A 15,945-nucleotide genomic window follows, 5' to 3' on the forward strand; every position below is an offset into this window, starting at 1 on the left:
ATACTCACAGAGGTACTAAAGGGCCTGGCCACTTGGGAATCAAGTGCCCAGGTGTATTGTTTTGGGGAAGGAACACTGGCACTGGGGACCTTGTTAGCAGAGACCCAGTGCTCTTCAGTCAAAGTTGCATCAAAAACCAGGCAGAGAGTGGGTGGTACTGCAACCAGAATCCAGCTTCCGTCCCATAGTAATTAGAACAGCAGGAGTGTTCACAGCATAAGCAAAAGCAATTGGCATCCTGACTCCTGATTTTAAGTGTGGTAGTTTTATGCAACTTCTGTGTTTAGGGATATATATATCTTCCTAAAACCAAATGGGCGACATTACATTTTTTATCTCAGTTTAATTACATCGGGGTAAAATAATCTTAGGGTAATTAAAGAGAAACCAAAACAAATTAAACATAAAATTTGGGAAATCATAAGTAAAAAATATATTTAAGGAAAAAGAAAACAAGCGTAATCACAAATACGAATTACTTAAAACAAACTAGGGTCCTGCCGTTCTCCCCTGTATATTAAATGAATTAAGTTAGCTTGCATATAAACAAGCAATGGCAAAGTCAGCACGACTTGCCTTTGCAAAATGGTGCCATGAGCAGTTTTTTTTTAATTGCAGACATATGTCACAGAAAAGAAGTTACCTTATTGTGATGACCATGTGCTTGTAATGAAACTTTAAAATAAAAAAAACCATCAGATGTAATTTTAATGCAACAGTATGGGTGCTTGCCAACAAGCAGGAGTATGCAGAATATGTATACAAACCTTTTTTTTTTTGTTTTAATGGACAACACAGCAAGGAAGGGACTCTTATTGGTGCAAAGAAAAAGTGCTTTTGGCTTGAAAGACGTAGCTTAGAACACAAATCTGACTAAAACATAGGGAAAGTATACAAAATGTAAAGTCAAAAACATTGCAAATTAACTCATGGGCCCACAAGCCTTGGCACTGAAGTGTATTTCAAGTTAAAGGAACTTTATTTCGGCTACAAGAGCCATAAAAGCGCATAGCAGCAATAAATACAAATAAATACACGAAGTAATAAATGTAACAATACATATAATGATAAAATGGAATAAAAATAAAATACATTCACACAGTGTGAAGGGACAGTCTTGTTGGAACCATTAAGCAGATAAAAATGTCCCTCTGGCAATCCAGCTAGCTCCGAGGAACTTGACAACGGCGATCACTAGCGTTGGCCTAGTGTCTGATCTGAGGATTCGCAGGGCTATTTCAGAGCTGCGGAATCCCAGCAGTCTGCATGCCGGGGCCAGCCATTTCCTGCGTGAGGCGGTGTACACGGGGCAGGTAAAAAGGACGTGAGGGAGGTTCTCAACAGGGGCTTTACAGGCCAGACAAGCGGCTGATTCTTTGTGTGACCAGTGGCTGGTGAAAAGTCTTAGTGTTAGCGTTCCAATGCGGAACTGAAAGCACAGTTTCCTTTCCCTTGGGACCATGATTATGTCCCAAAAAGCCTCATACTTGCATGTCTCTTTTAAGTTAACAAAGTCACAAGATAATGTAGTGTGAAGTGCGCCCCCTAGATGTTCGTGATCTGCCGTTTGCCAATATAGTTTCTTTAGTTAGCTTTTCGAGGGAAAGACGGAGGTGGTTGGTGAATTCCAGAGTTCACTGAGCCCGAGTGAGTAAAGTGACCTCTTGATGTATCGTAGCCAGGGGATGCTGTGAAGGTTATCAGATTTTAAAATAACCTGCAGGGCTTCAGTAAAGGTTTCAAGCTCTGGGGTAGTCCAGAGAAGCCGCCAGTACAGGAGAGGGCGTAGGCGGGCTTTCTGACCGATGCGTTTTATGCCAAGATCCTTAAAAAGGGGGAACAGTGGAGTGCTTCGCGGGAGGGACACAAGGTTTCTTAGGAAGTTGTTTTCAGCAATGGTTATGTCTTGGATTTTAGCGTAACCCCATAGTTCAGCGCCGTAAGCTGCTGTGGCCACAGCCTGGGCTTCGTATATCTGTATTGGTGGACGAATTGGTTTTGTATACGAGAGGTAAATGTTTTTTAATAGTACCCCTGTTGTTTGCTTTAGTTTTAAGGCTTGTTTTCCTGTGTGTGATTTCCAAGACATGTTGTCAGTCAGTGCTATACCCAAGTAGCTGAAAATGCCCACCTTCTCAAGTGTGGTTCCCTCTAGTGTAAACTTCCCTCTAAAAGATCTATGGGGATTGAGGGTCATTAGTTTTGTTTTAGAGGCATTGATTTCATGTCCTCGCGTTGAACAGAATTTCTCAAAGCAGGTGAGGAGTTTCCTTAGTCAACTAGGGTTCTTAGATATCAGGAGAGTATAATCTGCAAAGAGCATGACAGGGATTTTTTGTGTGCCAAGTGATGGTGAGTCAGCCTCCACTCTAAGCAGGTAGGGGACGATTTCATTGATATACAGAGAAAAGAGGGTCTGGCAAGGACACACCCTTGCCGCACACCCCTTGATACATGGATTCTATCAGTTAGTTGCCCCTTATTGTCCCACCTGACTCGTGCGTAGTTGTCCTCGTGGAGCCGTATCAATAGTGCTAGGATGTGCTCCGGGATTCCCATTCGGGAAAGAGTGTCCCATAGTTTGTTGCGAGGTATTAGGTCAAAAGCAGACTTTAGATCCACAAAAGCTACATAAAGGCTCCCTCTACCAATGAGCACTGTTTTCCAGTATAAAAATAGGAACCTGAGGGCTTGGTCAGTGGTAGATATTTTTTTCCGGAAACCGGCTTGAAGAGGATTAAGGATATCATGTTCAGTCATCCAGTCTTCTATCTTTCCCAAGAGGCAGAGGCAGAAGCCTTTTTGCACACAGTCAATTGGACTAATTGTTCTGTAGTTGCAGGGGAGTGATCTGTCGCCCTTTTTAAAGATCGGGACAACAATAGCCCCTTTCCAGGACTCAGGGATAGGCACCCCAGATGCTATTGCGTTCGCTATGATTGTGAGGTATCTTTACCAGGATGCAATGTCGGTTGAGAACAGGTCTGCTGGAACACCATCCGAGCCGGGGGCCCTGCCGCGTTTTATGATGCCTAAGGAATATGTTATGTCACTTTGAGAGAACAGCTGGGGCACTTCAGTGGTGGGTGCTAAAGAAGTGATTAGGCAGGGGTCCATGTGAACAGGAGTGGGGCTATCATGGTCATGGGAGTACAGTCGGCTAAAATGGTCTACCCAGTCTTTCGGGGCGATGTTGGTTGTAATGTTCAGTCCACTGCTTTCTGGGCCTCGCGCTGCCAGGGACCAGAACAGACTACAGTACCTCTTGTGCACAGCGTTGCTAAGTGCTGTCCACCACTTATCATCTTGGTCACGCTTGGCTTTGCGGATGGCTGACTTGTAGGACTTTCTAGCTAGGCGGATGGCAGTGGCATCCTTGGATTTGATAGCTTTGATTAAGTGCTTATTTAAGGACCGGCACATTTTATTGAACTAGCGGTGCCCACCTTTCGGTCTCTTGCCATCATGGGCTGTGGGTACTGAGAACTGGGCTGCGATATCCCTGAAGCATGAGGTGTGAATTAAACTTATTTCCTTATAGGTGATTGCGGGACTCACCTCTAGGTTCATTAATGTAGTCTTTAGGGTGTTATTAGCTGCGTTGATGAGTGCGGGCCGAGCAGCAACCTTGTCCCACTTTAGGTGTTGTTTGTCGTTAACCAGGCTCATACCCTCTGGTGCTGCTACTGAGGAGTTAATCGTGGGCGAGTGGTTGCCCAAAGCTAACGTGTGGACAGAGAGAGGATTATGATCACTTTCAGTTCTTTCAATGATCGTCATGTCGATGACTAGGGGCCATAATCTTATGTCGAATAGACAGTAGTTGATTCTGCTGGTGTGGTTGGTTTTGTTGAATGTGTGATGGCGTCTGATTTAGTTCTGCCATTTAATGCCCTGAGCCCAAATTCCATGGTCAGTGACTTAACTTGGACAGCGACCTGCGTCCATCTCTTGATGGGTGGAATGGACAGGGCGGGGATAGACCAAACTCGATCCTCCTCGTCTGTGGACCTGAGATCATCCCAGTCTAGAGGTTCGAATGTGACATAAAGATCACCTGCCACAATGGTTTTATGATGGCGGGGGCAGTTTTGCAAGGGGGCTGCTAGGACACAAAGGGTTTTGGAGACTTGACCCCCCCGACCCCTCGAGTGTAGATATTGAAGATGTTCACAACAGTGTCAGGCCCGAATGATAGTCGAAGACTTAACAGGTCAGGAGAATCGGTGGGTAGCTGTAATATACAACAGTTAAGTGATGTTCTGATCCAGATGGTCAAGCCCCCAGAAGGCCTGCCTCTAGTACTGGGCACGGCAGGGATGTGGAAGTTTGAGTAGCCTGTTCGAAAGTTGACCACGTCTCTTGAAGAAGACATATATCATGTTCTTCAATAAAAGAGGTAAAAGATGGAAGAGGGAGAATAGATTTCAAACCTGCCACGTCCCATGAGACAAGTCGTACCCCAGTGAGTGGAGGAGCTATCCTGTCTAGTTGCCTGGTATTTACATAATTAGCTGCCAGAGGTTGGTTTGGCAGGTGAGGTTGAGTAGGAAGAAGTGGTTCAATAACAATGTTTGGTCAGTGAGACCTGGGGTGAGTGGTGATGTTCCTCTAATGGAGCTGACCTGGCCCTGATGAGAGAAGTGCTTGCAGGCTTAGCTATCGGTTCTTGATTTGATGGGCAATATTCCTGCAAGATGAGAGATGCAGTATTGTCATATTTGCACAGCAAGCCGTCAGAGGTCTGGGGGAATATGTCATGAGAGGGAGAATGAGTACTTGCACTGGCAGTGTTAGGGATTGCAGCAGGCCTGATGGTGATTGATATATGTTGTTTGCGTGGTTTTTCAGCATAGATTTTAGATGAAGCTTTAAGTCAATTGTTCTCACCAAGGGTAGATACATTTTTTGCTGGGCAGTAGCTTGGGCAATCCCCGTAGTGCACGGGTGGCCCAGGGTATTTTAACTGAATGCACGAGTGTGCTAGTGGGCTTGTTCTTGCATCTAGGGCCACCAAATTGTCCACCATGGTCCCATCCTTGAGTGTAAGTTTTAAAATGTCAAAATGTGTTCCCGGGTCGGGCCATCTTGCTACATTAATTATGTCCTCGCGTATTACAGAGCGACAGCCTCTTAGATGGCGAATCCAGTGAATTGCCTTGTTTTTAATAGAGTCTGCCCCTTCCTTTTGTGTCGATGTATTTAACTTGGGAATGTTGACCATTAGAACTACATTTCTTGATTGAGACCAATCAGTGGCAGGCTGTACAGAGTATTTTGGGGCAGTCTTGCTCATGAGTTTGGGGGTTTTGTGATGGTCGTCTAGTGTATTTCCTGCACCTGAGCTGTTATGCAAAGGAGGCTGGTGGAAGTTCTGGATCTTAACACCGGCTGGGGGGAGGCCATCACAACTGGGTGCTGGAAAAATTGGCAGATTCGTCGCGGTGCCGGGTAGCGTTGGGCTTTGGGTAAAGTTCATGGTGGCCGTGTCATCTGAAAGAGTTAACTGTTTTACTATTGCAATTAAGGAGTTAACAATGAGCTTAAGTTCTAATACTCCTTTTTTAATTCTTGTATGCATTGAATGTGCTGTGGGTTTATGCGAGTTGAGTGTGTGTTTGCGGCTGCTAGCCCGTCCACCCTGGTACCTGGGTCATTGTCATCATGTGATGCTCGGGCATTAATTAACGGGTTAAAGCGGTTGCTGCACTGGATGAGATCATTAGGGCCCAGTGGTAGCTTGTTCACTAGAGATGGAGCAGTGTGGGTGATAACATTCCTGCCCTCTCCCTGCTCTGTAGTGGCTGTGTCCTGTTGCCCACGTTTCACAAAAATCTCAGCAATTTTCATTGAGCCAGCCCTCCTTTTGGTTGGGGTGTGCTCCCCCCCAGTGGCGTTGAGATTATTTCCCTGAGGAGTAGTTAAAATTCCCTCGCATTCACCCAAAAGAGAGCCAATTCTGTCCATAACGCAGTTACTAGCTGCATGCTTGTGCCTTTTCCGCTTAGCTTTTAGCACTGCCCCTGCCCCAGCCTCTATCGCTTTCCTTTTACCCATCTGGAACTGTTATTGGTGATAAAATGTTCTATAGAGTATCAATTTAATGATGCAACCTACGGGATGGTACAGTATTGGCAATAGCGCATAGAGCTAAGATCAATGATGCCTACTTGAATGGTCAATCTTAGGGGGGTGGCCCAGCCCGGCCTCTTCCGGGCGTGGACGAGTGTGGACAGGCCCACCCTTGGCCCGGGCTTTGCCCGGGCGCGTCCCGTGCGTGTCCCGCACAGCGAGGTGCCCCCACGCGCTTTATAGCGCTCGTTGGTGTCAAGTGGGTGCAGGTGCAGGTGAAAATGGCCGCCTCCTGGGGCCTCAAAGCAGCTTGGGATATGTAGTCCCTCTCAAGTCTTTAGCGTGTCCCCAGTGCTAACTAGTCAGTATAGCAAAAGGCTCTATTGTACAGTAACTGCTGTACGCTCTGATGCAAACCCGTTTCACATGAAAAACCTCAAGGACAAATACTGCTGGTGATGTACACAGATGAAGGAGCCAGCCAGTTACAACATGCAATGGAATGTCAATGACTCCTTGAACCAGATATTTCTCGGGAATGACTGATGGTACAAGCCTGCTTTCCCCCCTAAGGCTTGGGTTCTGTGTACTTTCTAAACTTTCTATGGATCGAAAAGAGCTTGCCCGGGACACCCACTGCTGCCACTTCTCTTAGGTGGGCGCTGCTTCTCCTACCGCTTTCTCTGTAGGGGTTTTTTAGCGACTCCACACAGCTTCTCTCCAGCGCTTTGTTGTTGTTTTGGGGCGAGAAGAGCCGCTGATGAAGTTTTGAGTGCTGGAGGCTCCTCGTGCAGGGTCTGCTCACCAGTGGAGGAGGAGTTGGATCGCCATCTTCCTCTCGCTTCCCTCTCCTACTGCAGCAGATGACCGTGTCTGCTGGTTTATTTCACTCCTGCTTCTTCTCCCTTGGCTTCTCTGACTGCCCTGTCAGCTGTCATTCGCCGCCGTCTGTTATCTTCAAGTTCGGTTCCGGGTTGCCCTCTCTGCCCTCTGACCTACACTGCTGTTTTGTTTCACTTGCAAGAACTTCCTCGAGGAAAGCACTGTCCTGGCTGATAAGATCGAGAAAAGGTTCAAATCTGGCTGAACAGCTTTGGCTTGATCAAAAAGACTCGGATATGTTTGGCTGCTCTTTCGTTCTCATAAGAACTCCTTGAAGCAGCGCAGCATCTATTGCAACCGGAACAATTTCATTAATTAGCATATGGTCAGTGGAAACATCCTCCCAAAATCCAGCCATTGCAATCCACGCGTGTGGAATGATATCGGTTAGGAACTCCAATAAACGGCTGGTTTGCCAGTAATAATCTGAATTTTCATTTAGCAATAAATGTGCTCCGTTAAGGCACAAAGCTGTGTAGACATACGGACTGAGTCAGGGTCCCAGGTATCGCTATGCTTTCCAAGTTCGTCCTATGCGGTCACCGAGGGACAGGGCAACAACTCGGTGAGACGGTGATTCAAACTGCAGTGAGGACTCTCCAGTGTATTTCGTTTATATGTGATCTGGACAACTGCTGTTACTCACTGTGCAATTAAGTCTAAGTGCAAGAGAGCAAATATCTGAAAAGAGTTGAATGCTGTGGTGAGTGGAAAAGAAATGTGATTGACAGTTGAACAGACCGATGGAAGAGGAGGGATGACTCAAACCCCTTGTGTATATGTATGAATTATTTTTAGATTTTATTACAAGAGAATGACAAGATAGCTGAAGTTGCATCTAGCGCAAATTTAAAAATGGAAGGCTCTAATTGATTACAGAAGGAAAACGAATGAAGCGGTAAGATAAAGGAAGATATTGAGCCGGAGCATCCCAGATACAGTGGCGTTATACATTATACATTAGTTTAGTTAAACTTGCGCCCCCCCCACCTGCAAAATACATGGAGCCCCGCCCTCTAAACTTATTCAGGAGCTCTTAGACTCGGGTATTGTGGTGAGGGGGCTCCCTGGAGCTCGGGGGTCCTCCCGCACCGCAGGGGCTAGGGTGACTTTTGTTATGTCACTGTCCTCATAAAATAATAATCAAAAAGGCAAAGAAACATAGGGGGTCATTACGACCCTGGCGGAACAAGTCCGCCAGGGCCGTGGGACGCGGTGGCACCGCCGACAGGCCGGCGGTGCCCCGCGGGGCATTCTGACCGCGGCGGCTCAGCCGCGGTCAGAGAAGGGAAACCGGCGGTCTCCCGCCGGTTTCCCGCTGCCCCAAAGGAATCCTCCAAGCCGGCGCAGCATGCTGCGCCGGCATGGGGATTCCGACTCCCCCTCCCGCCATCCAGTTCCTGGCGGTTCTCCTGCCGGGAACCGGATGGCGGGAGGGGGAGTCGCGGGGCCCCTGGGGGCCCCTGCCGTGCCCATGCCTATGGCATGGGCACGGCAGGGGCCCCCGTAAGAGGGCCCCTAAAAGTATTTCAGTGTCTGCAAAGCAGACACTGAAATACGCGACGGGTGCAACTGCACCCGTCGCACCTTCCCACTCCGCCGGCTCTATTACGAGCCGGCGTCATCGTGGGAAGGGAGTTTTCCCCTGGGCTGGCGGGCGGTCTTGTGAAGACCGCCCGCCAGCCCAGGGGAAAACTCGGAATACCCTCCGCGGTCTTACGACCGCGGAGCGGTATTTCGGAGGGGGGAAGCCTGGCGGGCGGCCTCCGCCGCCCGCCAGGCTCGGAATGAGGGCCATAATGTACTATGTGGCTTCCAAATTAAAGTATATTGAAAAATGTTTAGAGCTGAAGTAACACTGCCATCCAGAGGCTGAAAGGAAATGTGACGGGGTAGATTTAAATCGGGATTTACGAAAAAAAACATTGGGGGTTATTCCAATTTTGGAGGAGTGTTAATCCTTCCCAAAAGTGACGGTAAAGTGACGGATATACCACCAGCCGTATTACGAGTTCCATAGGATATAATGGACTCGTAATACGGCTGGTGGTAAATCCGTCACTTTTCCGTCACTTTTGGGACGGATTAACACCTCCTCCAAAGTTGGAATAACCCCCATTGTTTGGTCTTTCTTGCATTTTCAGTTAGGAGCCAGAAATATTGTTTTTTTGCCAAAGCTGACGTGCACTCTGAATAAGGTTTTCAATAACATAATGTTTCCAGAAGAAAGAATGTTGCTGGACGAATTGAATCTTATCAGTGGTTTGGTTTGGGAGCTATCTGCGCTGAGCCTTACCTTGACAGTTTGTGATTGTTACAGACCCCTTGCGGTATATATTAGAGCCGAGGTCTTTAAACTTTTTGATGCCGAGACCCCCGTCAAATATTTTTGAGGCGTAAGGACCCCCTCCTGATAAAAAATTCCAAAACCTGGTACTCCTCATCATCAACAACCATAAACGCCCACAGTTCCCATTGTAAATCATTTTTACGGTGGGGTATTGATAATAAACATTGTTTAGCAAACCAATGGTTAGTGGGTCACTGTGGTTCGGTGTCAGAGGTTACCACACAGCTCAATGAAAAGTCCCCAAAAATAATTAACCAAAAATGCACAATGGTACTTTGTTTTTTACAAACAAAAGATAATTTGACAAAACGTATTTGTATACACCTTTCTGAACTAATATGATGGGTATGCCTGTTTTGCTCCAGAGAGGCGGTCAATCTGAGGTTGCACTTCATCAGTACCAGTTTAATACCCAAATATAGCAATAAGCCACAAAAGGGGACCAGTCCAGCTTTCCAAAGGGCCTTCTACTGCTCAGCAACTCGTGTTGCTGCTTTCTAGTAACGTTTGAATCTTTTGACCTTCAAACATTTTTTTTGTTAAAATCAGGCGATTATGAGGCAGACAATGGATTATGTGGCAAAACTAGAACCAGGCAAAAATATCCGCAGCCATTTAATTTATATTTGCATTACACACAGTATAACAGACAGTAGAAGATAGGCTGCTACAAAATGTGCAGCAAGTTTTACGATAAAATGGTGCTTCCAAAATATAGATTTTAGTAACACCCAGACTGTACGTAATACAATTTATCTTTACATAACTGTACCTTCAACACCTCCTCCGGGGTAGTGAGCGCTATGTAACTACAATTATAATTAAAAGCACACATTCCCACAGCTCAGATATTAACTTGTTACTACCACCCAAAAAGAATAAATCTTTGTCATCACAAAGCTTCCAGTGATTTTTTGATCAAATAAAGCTAGTACTGGTGCCCAAGAATCCTTTACATAGGCAGTTCACCCTTTACATTTGCAGATTCACTTATAGTGCACATTTGCATTTCTTTCATGCTAGCAGGCACCGTGGCAGGAGCACTTGTTTAGCTATCTGTCCATCCCTCGGTTTCACTAAACAGGAGATTCACTGAATGAATATTCAGCTGAAGTGTTTTGAACTATCAAAATTAACAGTTGTCTTTTTCCAAAACAAAGACATTTTGGATTCCAGGCAGAAGTGAGGCTTGGGAATGTGTGCCCTCCTTCTCATGACTCCACGGCTCCCCTGTGGGTCGTGCCCCACAGATTGAAGTCCTCTGCATTAGAGGAACAGCCTTTGACGTCCTTTACAGGTGTGTGTGTTATGTGCATCTCAGGAGATGGGGTCCATAGTCCATGCATTTCCTGAGAATGTTTGGCATTCATTTTAAATGATACAGTCTGTGGAATGTGCATGTCAGTAGATGTTTACTCATGGTACCCATTTAAGGTTATGTGATCTGTAGTCCTAGTTGGGGATGGAGTGCATTGGGCATGAACATCATCTGTGGTACATGTCACATGCGGCTAAGTAGATGGGTTTCTATAATCAGAGAACGTAAGCGAAGTGTGTTTATACAGAGTGCTCAGTAAAAGCAACCTTGGATGCAAGCATCTTAGAAAATTGCACTAATGAGGCATGGATTTAGGGAGATGGGGTCCTTGCAATAAAGGGCTACAAAATGAGTGCTTCTGAAGTCTCAGGATAGGATAGGATTTCATTATAGTACTGGATCACAAAAAAGAGCTCAAGATTGAAATAATACAGAAGAAATGTTTTAGAGTACAGACGTCTTTGGAGCACATCCTCAGTACTTGCGTTGTGGTAGAGGTATAGTAAAGAACGTTCCATCCCTCATCTCCTGTCTCTTTTCTCTTACAGCACTTTTTTACTTCCTTTGGAGCCCGAGATCGGACATACATGATGATGTTCAGACTCTGGCAGAATGCCCTCCTAGAAAAGGTACGGAACTCAAAAGTCTCTACTTGGGGCTAAGGGTATGCATCTCATCTTTCATAATTCTCTCTCATTTTATACTCCCATGAGGGACTGTGCATGTGTGCATGCTGTTAAGTTATTTGAAAGTCTCTTTGCTTCCCTATGATTAGCATTGTCGATAGTGGAGGATGTATGTGAGACTGGTTAGGTTTGGAGACAGAGCTCAAACAAAACACTATAAAACAAAAGGCAACAAAACCTGTTTCAGAGTCGTGAGTGCCTTCTCAACTGTGAGCGGTATAGTAGCACTACCCAATGACATGTCAAGATCACCTCTGGTACTGATGCTTGATTACAATATCAACTTTAAATACATTTCCCCATATTGCTATTTAATTCACTTTGAGAAATATTAAATGTAGAGGGCACTCCATTTATGTATATTTCACTGTTTCATGCCTGGATACTTGACTGACCTGCACAGGATTTTCTCTGATGGCCCCTGCTAGGGATTTGCCTGATAACAATAGTGTACATAAACCCTCAGGCAGAACAACCACAATGGATGAGGGGTAGTAAAGCAAAACACAAACGCTGTGGGATAGCGTTACTGGATGGACGGAATGCGGAACCAATCAAACATTCACCCCCAGTCACAGATCTGGGTTTAATCCATCCATTATTTTGCTCACCATGCCACCCCAGTTTGAACCCAGCCATATGCAAATCAGTCTTGATCCTGTTCCTCATGGGAACAGTCCAGCCCGAACTGCCAGGCCAGGTTCTCCCTGGACCAGAAACAAGCATCCTGGGACCGGTTTCGGGGTTTCACCCCCCCGGCGCACTTAGGGTGGCAAAAGCAGAACAAAACACAAACGCTGTGGGATAGCGTAACTGGATGGACTGAATGCGGAACCAATCAAACATTCACCCCCAGTCACAGATCTGGGTTTAATCCATCCATTATTTTGCTCACCATGCCACCCCAGTTTGAACCCAGCCATATGCAAATCAGTCTTGACCCTGTTCCTCATGGGAACAGTCCAGCCCGAACTGCCAGGCCAGGTTCTCCCTGGACCAGAAACAAGCATCCTGGGACCGGTTTAGGGGTTTCACCCCTCATCAGCCAGGCTAGCTTGAATACAGTGGCACAGTGAGCCCGGGACCCACGTCTGGGAATACCCGGCGCACTTAGGGTGGCAAAAGCAGAGCAAAACACAAACGCTGTGGGATAGCGTAACTGGATGGACGGAATGCGGAACCAATCAAACATTCACCCCCAGTCACAGATCTGGGTTTAATCCATCCATTATTTTGCTCACCATGCCACCCCAGTTTGAACCCAGCCATATGCAAATCAGTCTTGACCCTGTTCCTCATGGGAACAGTCCAGCCCGAACTGCCAGGCCAGGTTCTCCCTGGACCAGAAACAAGCATCCTGGGACAGGTTTCGGGGTTTCACCCCTCATCAGCCAGGCTAGCTTGAATCCAGTGGCACAGTGAGCCCGGGACCCACGTCTGGGCATACCCGGCGCACTTAGGGCGGCAAAAGCAAAGCAAAACACAAACGCTGTGGGATAGCGTAACTGGATGAACGGAATGCGGAACCAATCAAACATTCACCTCCAGTGACAGATCTGAGTTTAATCCATCCATCATTTTGCTCACCATGCCACCCCAGTTTGAACCCAGCCATATGCAAATCAGTCTTGACCCTGTTCCTCATGGGAACAGTCCAGCCCGAACTGCCAGGTCAGGTTCTCCCTGAACCAGAAACAAGCATCCTGGGACCGGTTTCGGGGTTTCACCCCTCATCAGCCAGGCTAGCTTGAATCCAGTGGCACAGTGAGCCCGGGACCCACGTCTGGGCATACGCGGCGCACTTAGGGCAGCAAAAGCAAAGCAAAACACAAACGCTGTGGCATAGCGTAACTGGATGGACGGAATGCGGAACCAATCAAACATTCACCCCCGGTCACAGATCTGGGTTTAATCCATCCATTATTTTGCTCACCATGCCACCCCAGTTTGAACCCAGCCATATGCAAATCAGTCTTGACCCTGTTCCTCATGGGAACAGTCCAGCCCGAACTGCCAGGCCAGGTTCTCCCTGGACCAGAAACAAGCATCCTGGGACCGGTTTCGGGGTTTCACCCCTCATCAGCCAGGCTAGCTTGAATCCAGTGGCACAGTGAGCCCAAGACCCACGTCTGGGCATACCCGGCGCACTTAGGGCGGCAAAAGCAAAGCAAAACACAATCGCTGTGGGATAGCGTAACTGGATGGACGGAATGCGGAACCAATCAAACATTCACCCCCAGTCACAGATCTGGGTTTAATCCATCCATTATTTTGCTCACCATGCCACCCCAGTTTGAACCCAGCCATATGCAAATCAGTCTTGACCCTCTTCCTCATGGGAACAGTCCAGCCTGAACTGCCAGGCTAGGTTCTTCCTGGACCAGAAACAAGCATCCTGGGACAGGTTTCGGGGTTTCACCCCTCATCAGCCAGGCTAGCTTGAATCCAGTGGCACAGTGAGCCCGGGACCCACGTCTGGGCATACCCGGCGCACTTAGGGCAGCAAAAGCAAAGCAAAACACAAACGCTGTGGGATAGCGTAACTGGATGGACGGAATGCGGAACCAATCAAACATTCTCCCCCAGTAGTAGTAAACCCATGGCCATTTCTTGAGTAATTTAAAGGATTTAGACAGTGCGCCCTTTTGAAAAACAGAAATGAATTTGTCATAAATAAAAACAGATTATTTTAATTTGTTATATAGTAGTGCATATTAAAAATTGGCCTTATTTTATATTATTTAAAGTTGAACTTAAAACCTTACATTTACATATACATATACATGTGCTGTTTCTGCAAGACATCTGGTTTACATACAGTGGGCTTACAGCCTGCCTACAGTGTGGCCCTCCCTTGGAGCATGGGCTTGTGCCATTCCATTGCTCCCAGTTTTGAAGCTACTTTTTTGGGGCGTTTTCCGTCCGTTTCCCATATCCCTGTCCATGTAGCATCTATTCCATTGCACCCGCCACCTTCCATGTTGCTACTTTTCCCTCCCACCCCTGCCTAACAATGTAAGCAAATCCGCTCAACTAGTACAAAGAATAGGTCTGTTGTTGTGGCACAGAATGCGCATATCCTTGTACTGTAAGTTATGACTGTGATTCTGCGTGCCTTCCAAATAAAGAATGTTTATCCGCCAATTATCATTTAGCAAGTAAAACATTGTGTTTGATGGCATTTGTGGCTGTAGATGCACATGCTTTGCATAAGTTGGCCATCTAGTGTTGGGCTCGGAGTGTTACAAGTTGTTTTTCTTCAAAGAATGTTTTCGAGTCACGAGATCAAGTGACTCCTCCTCTCGGTGACAGTGCTCATGGATATTGAGTCCTTTGTTACAGTGTTTTCTCGCCGCCGTCCGGTTCAGACGTGTTTCCTCTCGCTCCGGTAGATCTCCATTCAGTCTCTTTTGAACTTTCCTTTCCATCTTTCTTTCGACAATGGTATAGTATTTCATTCGCCTATTTCCACACTTTAACTAATCAATCCAATTTCCAGCATTTGGGTCGGGTTCAACGCCCTTTGGGGTGTCTACGCCCTTATTGGGCCTACTCAGTCAAGTGATGCCGAAAAATGCTGGGCTAATGGAATGAACTCCGTTTAGGTTCTGTCCTCGATGCCACTCAAAGTTCCCGCACACAGATCAACACTTGGTGTGTAACTTGTGCTTGTCCCCAGAACATAAAGAAGAGAACTGCAACACCTGTATGTCTTTTCAGTCTAAGAAGACTCTCCGTGACCGAAGAGCACGTTGGTTGGAGATGGAGTCGAAGACACTGGACAACACTCCAGACATCATCGGAGAGGAAAATGCACACGACGACATTGGACATCAGGCAGCTCTCTTGATCTGAGACTCCGAGTTGGGCGAAGATTCTGACATCCAGAGCCAGTCCATCCCTGCAGCTCAGTACGAGTGCACCAGCCCTATCTTTGCACATAAAGATATTGAAAAAGACTTCCAAGCTGGCCGTTGGTCCACCATTGCCTTCGGGACATGGTAGGATCTGAAAATTATATTTGGATGCCTCACTCTCTGGTTCGGCACCAAAATTTGCAAGAACCAAGATGTCTTTGGCACCGACCAAAGACTCAAAAGCAGCCCAACCAATATCAGGATCGAGTCAAGCTTTCGATTCCAGCAGTTCAGGACCCGAAAAAGCAGCCTTCCACATCGGCTTCGGAGCTGACACCTTCGGTTCCAAAAAAGACTTCAATGTCGAAAGTTTTGGAACTGAAAATTATGTTTACCAAAGACTCCATATTTTCAGCTGAAGGACTTCATCAGTGGAGCCTATTTTGGAAGTCATGAATTTTCGTCAGAGTAAGATTCATATACGGAAAGGAACAGGGAAAATAATAGCTTCTCCTCCTGTTCCAATTAAAAAGAGACTTACATTTCAGCAAACATTGGACACTGCTCCTCCTCCTAAAAAAATCTCCAAGGACAAAAACAAGGCTCCAGATCAACTTTCGCCACCTCACTCTCCTGTACTTCCTCCTACTCCACCACCACCACAATCTCCTACATCTTTCATACAGCCACAATACTCTCCACAAGGGTCATCATCACTTCATAGAGATGACTTAGGTGATGTTCCACAAGATGTAGATCCATGGGGTTTATATGATCCAG

General features: G+C 46.6%; 1 protein-coding gene across 5 annotated transcripts in view; it reads left to right on the plus strand.

The window, feature by feature from the left end:
- The window catches only part of LOC138285015 (protein Aster-B), a 405,970-nt gene that overhangs the window by 248,351 nt on the left and 141,674 nt on the right, over positions 1-15,945 (plus strand). For all 5 annotated transcript variants that reach the window (XM_069224429.1, XM_069224431.1, XM_069224428.1 and 2 more), the window contains one exon: positions 11,171-11,251. In XM_069224429.1, coding sequence (XP_069080530.1) covers positions 11,171-11,251 — 81 coding nt within the window. The remainder of the gene's footprint in view (positions 1-11,170; positions 11,252-15,945) is intronic.

Source organism: Pleurodeles waltl, chromosome 3_1, assembly GCF_031143425.1.
Source record: "Pleurodeles waltl isolate 20211129_DDA chromosome 3_1, aPleWal1.hap1.20221129, whole genome shotgun sequence".
NCBI classification, from domain to species: Eukaryota; Metazoa; Chordata; class Amphibia; order Caudata; family Salamandridae; genus Pleurodeles; species Pleurodeles waltl.